Source organism: Salmo trutta, chromosome 12, assembly GCF_901001165.1.
Source record: "Salmo trutta chromosome 12, fSalTru1.1, whole genome shotgun sequence".
NCBI lineage: Eukaryota > Metazoa > Chordata > Actinopteri > Salmoniformes > Salmonidae > Salmo > Salmo trutta.
Genome location: NC_042968.1, coordinates 75,935,681 through 75,953,805, shown reverse-complemented (window position 1 = coordinate 75,953,805; position 18,125 = coordinate 75,935,681). Strand labels below are relative to the sequence as shown.

At 43.7% G+C, this 18,125-nt stretch overlaps 1 protein-coding gene across 2 annotated transcripts in view; it reads right to left on the bottom strand.

Moving 5' to 3' along the window:
• The window catches only part of LOC115204170 (signal peptide peptidase-like 3), a 48,529-nt gene that overhangs the window by 3,750 nt on the left and 26,654 nt on the right, over positions 1–18,125 (bottom strand). For both annotated transcript variants that reach the window (XM_029769541.1, XM_029769542.1), the window contains exons 7-10: positions 17,005–17,111; positions 14,939–15,102; positions 14,420–14,607; positions 1,652–1,761 (exon numbers count right to left, since the gene is read on the bottom strand). In XM_029769541.1, coding sequence (XP_029625401.1) covers positions 1,652–1,761; positions 14,420–14,607; positions 14,939–15,102; positions 17,005–17,111 — 569 coding nt within the window. The remainder of the gene's footprint in view (positions 1–1,651; positions 1,762–14,419; positions 14,608–14,938; positions 15,103–17,004; positions 17,112–18,125) is intronic.

Genomic DNA, 18,125 nt, shown 5'->3' with positions numbered 1-18,125 from the left:
AGGTGACTGAGGGTGAAAAGAGAATCTCCACTTAAGTAGCCCTGTGCCACCACTGCGATGACCGGATGCTCTCCAACTACGAGAGAAAACGTTGTCAGATCAAGAGAGCAGCAGTTCTCAGGGGTGATCCATGGGACTCGGGACTGAAGGGCAGCAAAGGCTGAGATGAACTCTACGTTATTGACCGCCGATTGGCAGTTCCAAACTCTGCCAGAGACCAGGAATTCCACATGGGTTGTGCGCGCAGGGTACACTAAATTAGTAGGGTTGCAGCCAAAGGGGGAAGCCTCGGAGCAAACTTGAAAATAAAACACAGTTGCCAAAGCTACAAAAAAGCTAAATGAGATCTGGAAATAACTAGGTAAGATACCCAACAGAGAAAGTGGTGTGGAACCTTCCTCTTTTTTCTTTCCTCAAATAACTCGGCAGAATAGTCTGTTTCGGCGAAGGTCTTAGTTTTGACGATGAGATCGCAGCAGACACTGATTACCAAAACCACAAGTGCTGCATTTTGATTGAAGAGGAACACCAACCCGCTAACTGTAACGCAACACTTTTTTTGTTAATGACTTCCATGGATATCAGGGTGAAATCAATAGAACAGGGAGCAAACGTTTGGGGTGTAGCTCAGTTTAAAATAACACTATTCAAAGGCCACATGGAAACTTGGAATAACCTATACATGGTTGGTTAGATGAGAACTTGTAGAAGGCTCATTTCTATATTTTGGAATGGTGGATTGTTGATTTTGGTAGGCTGCCATCCCGAAAAAGGGAGCGGACCACTTTTTCTGTTAGTTAACTTAAACGAATCACGACACAGCATAAGACAACAGTCACAATGGTTGGCTTCTATTTAAGTTTGACTGTCAAATCCATGTATTGGTGTGTGATCAGCGACTTTTATAGACACCTCCCCAAATTTTCCGTGCCATTGCATTTACTCTGTTTCAGCACAAGTCTGGCACGTGTGAAAAGAATCTATGGTTCAAAACCAAATCTGTTTTAAGCAATCAATCTTGTCATTGTGATGACTATAAACCTTTATACTAACATCACCAATCTGAGGTAAAAAGGATGTGAAATTCCACTAAATTATATGGGGTGAAAATGCAAGCTTGTGTAAGGTAGTAACACAAACTGTCCACATTAGGAAAATCTGCGCAATTTAAAATATGGAAAAATAATTCTAGATGTCAATTTACGATAGTAGATGTTGCCCACTCACAAAATACTGCAACAATGGCATCTCACTCATTCAACCATTTAGATTTGAAAAATGCTCTGTCCGCATAACCGGGCGCTCAAGACGAGAGCATCCATAGTGTCTGTGGCGTCCCTAATAATATCCTCTACATCCATTCATGTCCTCATCCATCCTCTGGGTCCCTGGCCTGGTATCCCATCTGCCCAGATCCTGGATTACTCCTCCTCTACCACTTAACAGTGCTTCTATCGGTTCATCTCAGTCCCGTCTCCCTCCCTCCGGGTCAGCATTCAGTCAAAACACATTTACACAAAACACTTGAGTCATAAAATAATTCCCCTGCAGTCCTGCTGTTTTGACTGATCTCTTAACCTACTTATGACTGACTCCATATCTCCCAGCCCATCACACCCCTCTCCCCCTTATCAAGCCTCCCAATATGTACCTTCAGGTAGGCCATGGTGAGTAGAGGCAGCAGGGTGAAGGGCACCAGGTAGAGCAGGGCAGGCTGAGCCGCACGGTGGATCCTGGAGGCCACAGTGGCAGTCAGCAGGCCTGGAGGGAACAGAGACAGGTCAGAAACACTCCAGTCAAACTTCCAGGGGTTAAAGTGCAAAAAAAATAAAAATATATTATATATTATATATATATATATATATATATATATATATAAAAATAAAAAGTTAACCTCCCCTTTAATGTAAGAAAGTCATGACCATTACGCTTTTAGAGAAAGAGGATCATTTGTACATGTATTAAACTGCGAGTTTGGCCAATTCCAGTCACCTTGCTTAGGGGGCCCGGGGTCCTCCCCAGGACAATTTCTATATTGAAGGACTGAGAAGCTCAGTCCTGGTGACCTCTTAAAAGCCCCAAAACATATTGGGGAAAAAAATGTACCTAAAAATTATTTGAACGGGGGCGCTGGTGAGCAGCAACATGTGAAGACGTGTTTTCTCGGTGCTTCGATCGAGGGCGAACAATTTACTATTAATACTTCACCAACACCTCCCCTACCGTGTTCATTTTGTAACATTTAATTTGGAATTTAACCCAATTTAATCATTTTTTTTCCTGAAAATGTTGGCCTTTTAATCGTAAAATGTCGAGACAACAAAGGCCACAAAGGAGCAGGCCTCTGCTGAAGCCTCGGCTCACCTGACACAGACTTTGATCCCCCCGACCTAGCCATGGTAATGGTGGCTATCATTAAATCTGAACAGACTGTGCTGGCTAAGGTGGAGTCATTATCCACTGACCTATCCGCCCAAATAGCTATTCTTGCCACGAGGTCAACATAAAGATCGATTCCGTTAACGAAGACTCGGTGAGACATGACACCCGTCTGAATAGCCTGGAAGATGGCACAAATACTTACTCCGACAGTGGTGACACTGGAAGAGCAAGTCATCCAGCTATCATCAGATGTCGTCAAACTCACTTTCAAGATTGAGGACCTCGGGAACTGAGTGCCAGGGGAACGGTCACATTTCGGCGTGGGAGAGGGCCTTGAGACCATAGGCGGAATGCGGCCTACCCTGTCCATAGCTAAACTGTTACAGGAAATTCTAGGCCTCGATTACGCCCCAACCCTTGACCGTGTGCACAGAAGCATACAGTCCTCACCGAAGAATGGGGAACCGCCCAGACCCATAGTAGTTAAATTCCACTACCTTCAGGAGAAGGACGTTTTCTGTAAGGCAGCGCGAGCAGCTCCCATCACCCACGACGGACAGAATGTTCGCATTTACCCAGACTACGCGGCGGCAGTCACAAAGAAGAGGTCAGCCTTCAACGAGGTGAGGGGGCTCCTACACCGCTGTCTGGACACCAAGTTTGGCATTCTTTACCAGCTGTACTGAAGATCACTACTCCCTTCGGCGAGCAGAAGACATTCTTAGACCCAACCAAGGCCAAACAATACATTGTTACGCACCTACATCCACAGGAGGACAAGCGACATAATACTAACTAGCCATTGTGGGCTCATACTGTGACCATGCACTAGCCGTGCTAACGCGACCAAGGACCAACTAGTGAATTTATATCTTGATTGAAACGTGCCTCCACCCTGCTGCCAAAAATGACAATTATTAATCCAGTAACATAACGTTATGAACAATGATGGTATGTATAGGGTGACATGTTCTCACAAGGACAATATAGTTTGAATAGTATTTTATTTACAGTACATGGCACAATTAGCTTTTACCAACTAGTTGCGGCTGTACAGCCACGGTGCTAGGTGGATCGGTAATAATTAGCCTAGTCGCTACCTAAGGCTAGCCACTGAGCTCTCTTTCCATGCCTTAATAGGGTACCCTACTAACATACCGTGAGCATGTTTAATACATACAACTCCCTTTTTTATATATTGTTTTACTATCCTTCAAATATGCATATTGCATAAGACACCTTGGATGGCTGAGGTGGTTGCCTCCAGAATCCCTTTCCCTAGGTGTAAACTTGATAATGTTGTCCCTGGATAGAGCTCTACTGAGGTTCACTTTAACATGGTAGCATTTTGCTCTAGTCTAGGAGAGGTAGATGCAGCCTTCCAACAGGGTGAAGGCCAGGCCAAGGTTTTCTGGGTATTTAGTTGTTTTAAGCCGTTTTTCATTTTCTTTATATTTTATTACTCTGACCTTTCAGCACATTCGCCATATGATCGTACTAACATTCATTTCTGATTACTATGTCTAATTCACATATTCTAGGCTCCACATGCTTTATCAGCTGGAACGTGAAAAAAATTAACCAGGTGGTCAAGCGTAGCCGAGTGTATGCTCATCTTAAGTCCTTAAATCCGGACATAGTTTATCTCCGGTCCAGCGACCATAAACTAAAGAGAGGATGGGTAGACCAAATATTTCACTCCAACTTTGGTGCTAAGGCCAGAGGGCACCCATCCTTATCAGAAAAGGCACCCAGTTTGTCTCCTCCAAAGTAATTTCAGATACTAATGGCATATATATTATACTGATGGGGAAATTGTTTAGCACACGTTATTCTGGCTAACCTCTATGATCCTAACTGGGATGACGCTCAATTTCTCTGACCTCATCGCAACACTTCCCAACCTTAACTCTCATCATTTGAAATTGGGCGGAGATTTCAATTGTGTATTGCATCCAAGTCTAGACAGATCCAGACCAAAGCCCAACAATGTAATTTCAAAATCAGGCGCAGTAATCAACTCATTTCTAGAATCCTATAATTTGTCTGATCCATGGAGGAGCAATCCCACTGCTAAACAGTACTCGTTTTTTCCTCTCCAGTCCACCGCTCATACTCTAGGATTGACTTTTCCTGCTGGACAATATAATTCTTCTTTTTGTAACTAATAGTCAATATCACAGCATTGTTATCTCAGACCATAGCCCTGTCCAGCTAGATATCCACTTTCCAGACAGTACTGTGTCACAATGCGCGTGGGGACTTGACTCACTACTACTACTATCCTGTAGTGCCTTTAAAAAAAGACATCAACTCACATTGTCTTTTTACAGATCAACTGCACCCCTGACGTGTCTCACTCTACTGTGTGGGAGTCATTAAAAGCCTATCTAAGGGGCCAAATTATTTCATACACAGCGTATGGCACCAAACGCTTATCGGAGCCATCTCAACTCATTCTAGATGTGGACAACAGATATGCCTCTTCTCCGACTCCAGAACTCTACAAAGAGAGACTGCTACACCAATCTGAATTTGACAATCTTTCCACCAAACAAACGGAGCAGCTTCTGTTAAAGTCGAGACAAAAATTTGATGAACACGGAGAGAAAGCTGGCAAGTTGTTCTCACCAGCTTCGACAATCCGCTGCTAGCAGCACCATAACTGAAATCTGTGTTGCAGCTGATTTAACTTCTACCAATCCCAAAGAAATCAACAATCAATTGAAGCAATTCTATTCTGCTCTTTATGACGTCTCGTACGCATGCATTTCTAGACAATCTGGACATCCCGTCGCAATTCAGACGAACAAACCAACATGGATGCCTCAATCAGTGATGAAGCTACTCTGGCAATCCAGTCCATTCAGAGCGGTAAAACCCCTGGGCCTGATGGCTTCCCTATTGCATTTTATAAAGCATTCTCCTCTAAATGATCCCCTATCCTCAGCGCAATGTACAATGAAATCCTTTCTAGTCAGAAACTGCCACAGACACTTAGCCAGGCGACTATTTCGGGTTTTGCTTATTAAAAAAGACAACAATCCCCTAGACTATGGCTCATTCCGCCCTATAAGCCTTTTGTGCTGCGATTATAAAATTCTCACTAAAAGGTCCTCGCGCGCTGTTTAGAGACTAATGCCTAATATAATTAACTCTGACCAAACCGGATTTCCCAGGTAGGTAATCTTTCTATAATATGCACTGGCTATTTAATGTTCTTTATTCTGCCCACTCAACTCTACAGCCAGAGGATGTCATCTCTCGATGTTGAAAAGGCTTTCGACCGGGTTGAGTGGGAATATCTATTTACAGTACTAGAGAAATTTGGGTTTGGCCCGTCATTCCTTTCCTGGATTAAGATTTTGTACTCATCCCCAGTGGCTTCTGTCCGCACCAACAATGTTACCTCCAGCTACTTCCCTCTCCACAGGGGAGCCAGGCAGGGTTGCTGTTTATCCCCTTTCCTATTTGATATGGCTATTGGCCTCTTGCTATCGCCCTGTGGGCGGAGCAGAGGATTAAGGGAATATTAAGGGACAACAACTCACAAGGTGTCCTTATATGCAGACGATCTTCTTTAATACAGCTCTAACCCTGTGGAGTCTATACCCTCTCTCTTGGACATGCTACAAGGTTTTGGGACATTCTCTGGTTAAAAGTTAAACCTAACAAAAAGCGTGCTCCTCCCCATGAATCACTTAGCAGAAGGTATTGGGATGCCAATTCCCCATTTAAGGTGGAGCATCAGGTCTTTACTTATTTGGGGATAAAGGTCACACGCTCATTTAAGGCTCTGTTTAAACATAACTTGAAAACAGTCCTGGAGCGCACTAAACAGGATTTCATAAGGTGGTAGTCTCTTCCATTTCATTAACATGTCACATTCATTCTGTTAAGATGACTGTACTACCTTGGTTTTTGTACTTATTCCAGATGATTCATATTTTTCTGCCAAAGTTGATGCTCAAACAATTGGACAGCTACATTTCCAACTTCATTTGGAATAAGTCAAATCCACAAATGAGAAAGGTATATCTAGAGACCTAAGCCAGTAGGCGGGCTGGGCCTTCCCAATTTTTTACAATACTACCAGTCAGCAAATACATCTAAATGTGTTTATTGGGTTTCTACATTTGAAAACAAGGATGGCCCAACTTGGGCCATCATGGAGTTACAGTCAAGCCTTCCAACTTCTCCTGTCTCGCTCCTGTGCTCCCCAATGCCCATGAACCTTGGCACCCATGTTTTGAACCCCACTGTTAAGAACTCCCTTAAAATCTGGTACCAATTCCGAAGTCACTTTAGCCTTAAACAAGCGAGCGGCTTCTCCCCATTAACATCTAATCCCAGCGTCACAGATTGACACGGAATTCCAGTTCCGGCATAGGAACGGTGCAGTGTTTTTTTTGTGACCTATTTATTGATAACACATTTATCTCATTCCATACTCTGAGGGTTGACCATAATATTCCCAATACCCACTTTTTTAGATACCTGCAAACTCAACTTTGCCCAAAAACATTTCCCTTCATTTCCACTCGAGCCTACTAAGTGTCCAGTCGAGAGGTGCTTAGATCTTAACCCTTATCTGAAGGGCCCAATCTCCAGATTATACAACATAATACAGAACATTAATCTGCCTTCCTTTGCAAATACAACATCTGCATGGGAGCAAGACATAGGTGACGAGCTAGCCGATGATATATGGAAACAAAGTATTAGGCTTATCCACGCATCATTTTGCATAAGGCATTCAGGTTAAGGTTTTGCACCGTCTCCATTACTCAAATGACAGATTGGCAAAAATATACCCAAATGTTGACCAAGTGTTTGAGATGCCACCTGAGTCCAGCAACTGTGGGACACGTTTTGGTCATGCCAATCTAATCTTTGAGTGGCCTCTGGGACCCCATTTGAGGCACTCTCACATGTGTAATACAACTGTTAGCCCCAACCTGGTCACTGCCATTTTTGGGGTACTCCCCTAGACCAGAATGCTAGCTCGCCACCTTGTCCTCTTTCACTGGAAGTCTGCAAAGCCGCACTCCTTCATGCAGTGGGTTAAGGAGGTGATGTGATCTCTGCCTCTGCAGAAGGTTAGGTACATTGTGCATGGGTCCCAACAAAAGTTAGACTTAAACTGGGTCCCCATTAATACAACTCATGGAGAGCCTGTCTTTTACTTAGTGTAACATGCATAGTTTGGTAAGCACTCAGGTCTGTTCTATTGGCCATTTGTGCTGCTAATAATTTTTATTGAACCCCCCCATTGTTTGTTTGTTTCAGGTTCTTTTTCCTATTTAACTTACTTTTATAGATGCCTTGGTGGGTGGTTTGGAGGGAGGGGATGGATGGGAGAATGAGGGGTTGTACTGTTTTTGTTACATCTGAAAATGTATTTAAAAAAAATGTACAGTATATTTTAACATATTGGACCATGGATAAAGCCCAGTGTTTCCCAAACCGGGTCTTCGAGTACCCCCAACATTACACCTTTGTAATGTAACAATGGACAAGCACGCCTGAACTTGTCAACCAATTATCAAGCCCTCAATAAGCTGAATGAGGCGTAGTCTATTGTCAGATGTGCTATTAGCAATAAGCATCCTCACCTGCAGCCCAACCGATGAAGCATAGTGGCTACAAAATGTTACATAGGCTGAAGCATGGGGTTGGTCAATCCTGATTGTTATTATTTTTAATAATTATTATTCTATTATAAATATACATAATTACTCATTGTTATGTTTTTATTACAAAGCATGGCATTGCCCTTTTAAGACTCCATTGTCCCCTTTGAGCAGTGTTACGGTGCGATGGGCATTCTGAGTCTTTTCTGTGAGAAGGACCATTTGGCTCCATTCATCTAAAAAGAGCCGTACATTTGGCTCCCAAACGGCTCTTTGTTCAGTAATGCATAGAAATTTGACCTAAAACCATTAAGAAAAAAATTGTACATCTAATTTAAAGCCTAAAATATTGCCTACCACATGTCAGATTATGAAATACGAGTTCAAATACATTGTTACCTGACCAAATTATTAGATGGCCTGCAAAAAAAAACACAAAAATAATGTATGCAGTGAAGAAAAGTGTGTGGACTAGAATGAGGCTCTCTCCTCACTAAAATTGCTCCTGCACTGAGGAATTACCATCTTCAGAGAACGCTTTTATAATTTATCTGCAGATAAGTAAACAGCTGGAGACCAAAAAGCAATAGAAACAGCATGCAAATCAAGGAGCCAAATGAACGGCTCTTTCACATATGCGATTCGGTTCCCAACTTTCACCAAAAAGAGCTACTACAGTCGTGGTCAAAAGTTGAGAATGATGCAAATATTAATTTCCACAAAGTTTGCTGCTTCAGTGTCTTTAGATATTTTTGTCAGATGTTACTATGGAATACTGAAGTATAATTACAAGCATTTCATAAGTGTTGATCCTTATTTTTCAAGACCTCTGCAATCCACCCTGGCATGCTGTCAATTAACTTCTGGGCCACATCCTGACTGACGGAAGCCCATTCTTGCATAATCAATGCTTGGAGTTTGTCAGAATTTGTGGGGTTTTGTTTGTCCACCCACCTCTTGAGGATTGACCACAAGTTCTCAATGAGATTAAGGTCTGGGGAGTTTCCTGGCCATGGACCCATAATATTGATGTTTTGTTCCCCGAGTCACTTAGTTATCACTTTTGCCTTATGGCAAGGTGCTCCATCATGCTGGAAAAGGCATTGTTCGTCACCAAACTGTTCCTGGATGGTTGGGAGAAGTTGCTCTCGGAATATGTGTTGGTACCATTCTTTATTCATGGCAGTGTTCTTAGGAAAGATTGTGAGTGAGCCCACTCCCTTGGCTGAATAGCAACCCCACACATGAATGGTCTCAGGATGCTTTACTGTTGGCATGACACTGGACTGGTGGTAGTGCTCACCTTGTCTTCTCCAGACAGGCTTTTTTCTAGATTCCCCAAACAAATCAGAAAGGGGATTCAGAGAAAATTACTTTACCCCAGTCCTCAGCAGTCCAATCCCTGTACCTGTCACAGAATATCAGTCTGTCCCTGATGTTTTTCCTAGAGAGAAGTGGCTTCTTTGCTGCCCTTCTTGACACCAGGCCATCCTCCAAAAGTCTTCGCCTCACTGTGCGTGCAGATGCACTCACACCTGCCTGCTGCCATTCCTGAACAAGCACCATACTGGTGGTGCCCCGATCCCACAGCCGAATCAACTTTAGGAGAAGTTCCTGGCGCTTGCAGGACTTTCTTGGGCGCCCTGAAGCCTTCTTCACAACAATTAAACCGCTCTCCTTGATGTTCTTGATGGTCCGATAAATTGTTGATTTAGGTGCAATCTTACTGGCAGAAATATCCTTGCCTGTGAAGCCTTTTTTGTGCAAAGCAATGACGACCGCACGTGTTTCCTTGCAGGTAACCATGGTTGACAGAGGAAGAACAATAATTCCAAGCACCACCCTCCTTTTGAAGCTTCCAGTCTGTTATTCGAACTCAATCACCATGACAGAGTGATCTCCAGCCTTGTCCTCGTCAACACTCACACCTGTGTTAACGAGAGAATCACTGACATGATGTCAGCTGGTCCTTTTGTGGCAGTGCTGAAATGCAGTGGAAATGTTTTTGGGGGATTCAGGTCATTTGCATGGCAAAGAGGGACTTTGCAATTAATTGTAATTCATCTGATCACTCTTCATAACATTCTGGAGTATATGCAAATTGCCATCATAAACTGAGGCAGCAGACTTTGTTAAAATTAGTGTGTGTCATTCTCAAAACTTTTGGCCACGACTGTGCTGTTGCGCAGCTGCACCTAAACCATGCTTGAAACACCGGTTGTAACTGAATTTGTAAAATAATGCCACTCGTGCAATTGAAGAACTAATTAAGAAAGTGGTAGCAATGGAAAACTGTCCCCCCCCTCTTTTTTACTAAAAGCTAAAACAGCGTTCAAAAGTATGTTTGTATTAAGAATTGTTGTTCATTGACTGCTTGTCAGAATACATGTTACCCTCCCTATGACTCTTGCAACTTGAATGCACCTCAAGAGGAATATTTATCTGGCATAGAACACACAAGGCAACTAGGTAAATAGTTAAACTATTCTATTGGGTTGCCTGATTTTGTTCTAATAACATTACATGGCAAAAATATGAGCACTGAAAAGTTGCAGCCATACCTGAATGGTAAAGTATAAGCTTTGAATGACTGACAACAGCTACAGCAGGCTACACACCACTGTTTGAGTTGAGCTCCGCGATTGTGCGCATAAGACTTTAATTCTCTTCATCTGAACATCGACGTGTCAGCAACAATCATGCATGTTAATTCAGTGCGTACACACACACACACAATTTGAGAATACATTTATTTGCCATTATAAACTGGGTGGTTCGAGCCCTGAATGCTGATTGGCTGAAAACATTTATTTTTACTGCTCTAATTATGTTGGTAACCAGTTTATAATAGCACTAAGGCACATCAGGTGTTTGTGGTATATTTCTAAGGTCTGTATCCTTAGCTGTGGTATATTGGCCATATACCACACCCCCTTGGGCCTTACTGCTTAAATATACACTGCAAGTACAAAACATTAGGAACACTTTCCTAATATTGAGTTGCACCACTTTTGCCTTCGGGAACAGCCTCAAAATTGTCAGGCGTTCCACAGGGATGCTGGCCCATGTTGACTCCAATGCTTCCCACAGTTGTGTCAAGTTGGCTGGTAGAGGATAACAAGGCATTTGGTCACCAATGATGTAATGAACTGTCATTTGACTAATTCCAGCCCATCTGTTGCTCTGCACAATTTGACAACTGGCTGGATGTCTGTTGGGTGGTTGACCATTCTTGATACACACGTGAGACAGTTGAGCGTGAAAAACCCAGCAGCGTTACAGTTCTTGACACACTCAAACCAGTGCGCCTGGCACGTACCACCATACCCCATTCAAAAGGCACTTAATAATTTTGTCTTGCCCATTCACCCTCTGAAAGTCACATACACAGTCCATATCTCAAAGCTTAAAAATCTTTCTTTAACCAGTCTCCTCCCTTTCATCTACACTGATTGAAGTGGATTGAAGGTGACATCAATAAGTGATCATAGCGGTCACCCGGATTCACCTGGTCGGTCTATGTCATGGAAAGAGCGTGTGTTCCTAGTGTTTTGTACACTCAGTGTATTTCATAGAACAGACATGACAGCTTAATACAGAAGCATCTCTAAACCAGTGGTTGTGTTACATCAGGGCAGCCCAACCATGTTGCTGGAGAGCTACTGTCCTGTAGGTTTACATTTTAGTCATTTAGCAGACGCTCTTATTCAGAGCGACTTACAGTAGTGAATGCATACATTTCATACATATCATTTATTTTTTTTTGTCCGTACTGGTCCCTCGTGGGAAACGAACCCACAACCCTGGCGTTGCAAACACCATGCTCTACCAACTGAGCCACACGGGACCATAGGTTCTAGCACACCTGATTCTAATAATTACCTGGTTGATGAGCTGAATCAGGTTAGTTACTACTAGGGCTGGGGGATATGGCCTAAATCTCATTTATTTTTCACATTTGACTGTATTTGACGTTTTGAATAATAAAAAGTTCTAAATATAAGTAATCCAGGACCCTAGGGTGGCAACTAAACTGATAAGTGATTTCAATGGGGCTCTCTCTATTCTGATTTAACGGTATAACACAATCTAACTTCAACTTCACAATCTAACAGATATATTGGCACGACAGTCATATTGTAGCTGCATCCCAAAGCCCTTGCTTGGGAAGTGTACTTCGCCAGACTGCTAAGAACCTTGCCCTCATCTAGGCCAAGGTGGCGAGACATGGCAGTGATGACACCATAGGCCTTGTGGATCTCTGCACCAGACAGGATGCTTTAGCCAGCATACATGGGGTCCAACATGTACGCTGTGGCATGTATGGGCTTCAGGCAGAAGTCTTCACGCTTTTTGATGTTTTCCAGAACTGCAGTTTCCTCTGCTTGGAGCAACAGTGAAGTGGGCAGGGCAGTACAGATTTCTTCTCTTACATCTGCAAGCAGAGTCTGAATATCAGACAGGATGGCATTGTCTCCCTCAATCCGTGCAATGGCTACTGCTATAGGTTTCAGGAGTTCCAGGCTGCTTACCACTCTCTCCCAAAATACATCACGCAGGAGGATCCTCTTGATGGGGCCGTCCATATCAGCAGACTGTGATTAGCCATTTCTTGGAGAGACTCCTTCCCTCCAGGAGACTGTTAAACATAATGACAACACCACCCCAATGGGTGTTGCTGGGCAGCTTCAATGTGGTGCTCTTATTCTTCTCACTTTGCTTGGTGAGGTAGATGGCTGCTATAACTTGATGACCCTTCACATACCTAACCATTTCCTTGGCTCTCTTGTAGAGTGTATCCATTGTTTTCAGTGCCATGATGTCATTGAGGAGCAGATTCAATGCATGAGCAGCACAGCCAATGGGTATGATGTGAGAATAGGACTCCACTTCAGACCAAGCAGCCTTTATGTTCGCAGCATTGTCTGTCACCAGTGCAAATACTTTGTGGTCCAAGGTCATTGATGACTGCCTTCAGCTCATCTGCAATGTAGAGACTGGTGTGTCTGTTGTCCCTGGTGTCTGTGAGGGGTGGAGATGTAGTTAATTATTCCTTGCCCACGAACATTCGACCACCCATCAGAGATGATTGCAATACAGTCAGATTTCTCTATGACTTGCTTGACCTTCACTTGAACTCTGCATCCAGCAAATGAGTAGATGAAGCATGTCTGGTTGGAGGGCTGTATGCTGGGCGATGAACATTCAGAAATCTCTTCCAATACACATTGCCTGGGAGCATCAGAGGTGAACCAGTTGCATACACAGCTCGAGCAAGACATTCATCAGCACCTCTGACTGCGTTCCTCCATTGAGTCAAAAAAATGTTGATTCCAGGAGGACCATGAGCTGTTGCTATCGATAAGGTGTCCGATTCATCATTTTCACCTCAAATAGAGGTAGAGGGACATTTGTCATTTGCTACTTGTTGTGAGCGCTGAGGGATCTTTATGCACTTGGCCAGATGATTCTGCATCTTTGTTGCATTCTTCAAATGATTTGGCACTGTATTTGCAAATGTACACAGCTTTTCCTTCTACACTAGCTGCAGTGAAATGTCTTCACACATCAGATAGTGCCCATGGCATTTTCCTGTAAAGATTAGAATTTTTTTTTTTTTAAAAACAACAAATACAATTCCATGTACAAATAAATAGTTAAGCAGTTAGATTAAACAACTCCTTTGTAAGATAGATGTTTTAAAATGAAACATGTATGGAAACAGGTGAATTAACACTCCTCAATTAGCAGGCTCAAGCAAGCTAAAACCCACATGGTAGCAGAAACTAACTAGCAGAAATTGTTAACAAGTTAGAAATGATTTAAAACACACTTTGCTGTAGGCTGCTATTTACTAGTTAAAAAAATAAATGTCAAAATATATTCACCCCACCCAGTATTGTAATCAAAACTTACCAAAAAGTATGTAGTCCTTGGCTCAGACAGTGTAGTAGTGTGGGCTCAATAGCATCTCATTAGTGTGCAAGATCTTGAGAATCAGCTGTACATGTGATGGAGGAGTGCACAGCACGTGTGATGGAAGAATGCACTGTGCATGCAGAGGGTTGCAATTCCATTGAATTGGGGATAGTTTAACCAAAATATGCCACAAGACCTAGAATTGCCTTATGTGTAGTATCCCCCCAAAAATGTTCACTGTTATAAGCAAACTTTTTTGATGAATTTAAAGCTAAATTCCCCAAATTCCCGGGCTTAACTTCACATGAAAAACGTTCGGGAAAATTCCAGAAATTTACCGGAAAGTTTCTGACTCTTTGCCAAGCCCTAGTCACTACTCGAGGGTAGCTCTGACAGGAGGGTAGCTCTGACAGGAACAAGATTGGGCAGCCCTGTGTTACATGATGGTCCATCCCACCGCTCTCGCTTCTCCACTCTGTTCTTACCCACAAAGTATCCGATGAGAGTGCAGTGGAAGTAGGAGACGCGCCCCATGCGTCCGGGTGTGCCTGGCCCCCCTGCCTCCCCGTTGGCCTGCTTCTTGTAGTTGTCGTAGCGCAGCACAAAGCACAGCAGTAGCCCCGGCATCACTATGTCCCCGATCCCTAGCATGGAGAAGTGACTGCCTGTGGAACTGGAGGGAGAGTGGGTTGAGATAGAGGGGGAGGGATAGATGAAATAGGGAGAAAATAAGAGGGAGGGGAGGGAACCAAGACAAGGTGAAGGGCAGGATGCAAAGAGGAGGAGCGGGAATAATAAGGAGATGACAGTCATGGGTTGCATCATAGCAAGAAGGTAAAAGCAGGAGTGAGGGAGGGTGGAAAAGGGCAAGAGAAGAGGAAATACAAGCGTGAGTTTCATCGCTCATAACAACGGCAGAGGTTAATCAATACAGCACTAGTGAATGGAGATGGAGGTTCACACACAAGTCCAGCGACCCACCCCCCACGGTCAGGCTATGGTACCTGGGGAAAACCAGCTTGCCGGGCAGAGACAAGCGTGGGACGTCACGGCCCATCCCTGGGCCTAGGTGGAGCTTCCTGGAGAGCACGTCTAAGGGGTTGTCAGCTGGCTGGGTGGCCACCTTCACCATGACGTTGCTGTTGAAGATGTAGGCCGAGAAGAACACCTGCAGGACAGACACATAGGGAAGAGTCATCTGCTGGGGAAATCCTAAGCAATCCTAAGAAATTGCCACTGTTTGTAGTTCTGTCTTACACATGTTGTCTAACCACGACAAATGTGATTGAAGAACATAGTTGGCCTTTAAGGCTCTACCATGGTGTACAGCGGGAATAACCATAAACGTTCACTGTCCTGTTAGCATGGAAATGTCAGTCTATACCATTCTTCTCTATTCCCTGTCCACCTTAATTAACCTAAGAGACCTGAAACAGTGGAACTCTGTACCTGATGTCTTCGCACATACAGTAAGCCACTTTGACATCGTTTACAGCGACAAGACGGCCTACAGGGAGGTGGTGAGGGCCCTCGGTGTGTGGTGTCAGGAAAATAACCTCACACTCAACGTCAACAAAACAAAGGAGATGATCGTGGACTTCAGGAAACAGCAGAGGGAGCAGCCCCCTATCCACATTGACGGGACAGTAGTGGAGAAGGTTGAAAGTTAAGTTCCTCGGCGTACACATCATGGACAAACTGAAATGGTCCACCCACACAGACAGCATGGTGAAGGTGCAACAGTGCCTCTTCAACCTCAGGAGGCTGAAGAAATTTGGCTTGTCACCAAAAACACTCAAACTTTTACAGATGCACAATCGAGCGCATCCTGTCGGGCTGTATCACCGCCTGGTACGGCAACTGCTCCGCCCACAACCGTAAAGCTCTGCACAAAGCATCACCGGGGGAAAACTACCTGCCCTCCAGGACACCTATACCACCTGATGTCACAGGAAGACCAAAAAGATTATCAAGAACCACCCGAGCCACTGCCTGTTCACCCCACTACCATCCAGAAGGCGAGGTCAGTACAGGTGCATCAAAGCTGGGACCGAGAGACTGAACAACAGCTTCTATCTCAAGGCCATCAGACTGTTAAACAGCCATCACTAACATTGAGTGGCTGCTGCCAACATACTGACTTAATCTCTAGCCACTTTTATAATTAACATTTGGATGTAATAAATGTATCACTAGTCACAAACAATGCCACTTTATATAATGTTTACATACCCTACATTACTCATCTCATATGTATATACTGTACTCTATACCATCTACTGCATCTTGCCTATGCCGTTCGGCCATCGCTCATCCATATATTTATATGTACATATTCTTATTCATTCCTTTACACTTGTGAAATTGTTAGATTACTTGTTAGATATTACTGCACGGTCAGAACTAGAAGCACAAGCATTTCGCTACACTTGCATTAACATCTGCTAACCATGTGTATGTGACCAATAAAATTTGATTTGATTTTACAGCAGGGGTGGTAATCTAATTTTGCCCCGGGGCCGCTTTTGGGATTCACACATACACCTTCATTTTTTTTATGCATTTCCTCACCGTCAAAATGTGCTAAAAATAATCCTCTATCCATAGTTTTACTTGGATTACATTTGACCAGGTTAGTCTCATTGAAATGAACCACCTCTTTTACAAGAGAGACCTGGCCAAAATAGCACACAAAGTTGCAGAAACATTTACAACATCAAACACAAAGCACTACAGTTTAAAAAATATAAATGTACACATTGAACACCAAGATGGCTTGGGAACGTGTGGTGCAACTACAGATCAAAATATTGACAGCCCCCCACTTCATTTATCATCATAGTGTTTTGTAATTTTCCATGTTCGCAAACTGTAGCTTAAATGTTGGTGATTATTAGCACGCTGAACACATTCAAGATATTTGTAACTTTTTTTTTACTCAAACCACCCGTGGCCCAGATTGGACCCCCCCCCCCGCGCCGGATGACTCATGGCCCTGCCTGTGTTTTAGCAGTCGTATTTGGGTCAACTGGGTGGCAATGGGGTGAAGGGAGGGGAACGGCTCTCTTACCCAGAACACGTCATAGATGAGCAGCCCTGACAGCAGCAGGCAAGACACCTTCAGACTGGGCAGCCGCACAAACGCTATCATGGCCACACACAGCCCCATGGCTAGAGCTGAGGAGAGAGATAGAGGAATATCACACATGGAGGGAGGGAGAGAGGGAAAGAAATGCACACACACACACACACACACACAGATGTGAGATAGAGGAATCAAACCTTTATGAACACACACATGAAGCTCAGAGAGCACACGAGAGAGAGAGGAATCAGACATGAACTAGAGGTCTTCACATGTCCAAAAACCACCCAACCAAATATGCAGAAATTACATTTTAAAAACAGACTGTTCCCAATGGACCCAAGGACAGTCAGACCCATTCCGAAAAGGGCCATGGTAAAGAGACCCGTGCTGGGTCGGCTCAGAGACCTGTTCAGATCCGAAAGTAGAACAAACGAAAACTCCCAACTGGGCGCTGCTAGCGCCATCAATAAACAAGCGATATTGGCCAAAGGATCTACAGTTACGTGCCCTTAACTACCTATAACAAATTACAAAAACCACTATTCGTTGTGTAGCATATTGAAAACTTAGTCTTGTTTTAATGGTTTTTACTTTTCTACAACAAATAGCCTATCTCAGGTTCAGCTGTTGGAGATTACAGCGCTAAATGCATCAGGGCATTGCATGCATATGTAACAGTATAGCTTCCGTCCCTCTCCTCGCCCCAACCTGGGCTTGAACCAGAGACCCTCTGCACACATCAACAACTGGCACCCACGAAGCATCATTACCCATCGCGCCACAAAAGCCGCGGCCCTTGCAGAGCAAGGGGAACAACTACTTCAGGTCTCAGAGCGAGTGACGTCACCCGATTGAAACGCTATTATCGCGCACCACCGCTAACTAACTAGCCATTTCACATCGGTTACACATAGGCCTACGCATCCACTGTATGATATATATAATATATAGGGAGACCAGCCCAGAGAGAACGAGAGAAAAAGAGATATGCCGGCACCATGGATTTCTTTAGATTTGTCAGATATCTGTACAGGCTACTACTGCTATACGTGTACAGACGGAGGCTAATTTGTAAAATTTCTATCAGAATATTTTTTAGAAAG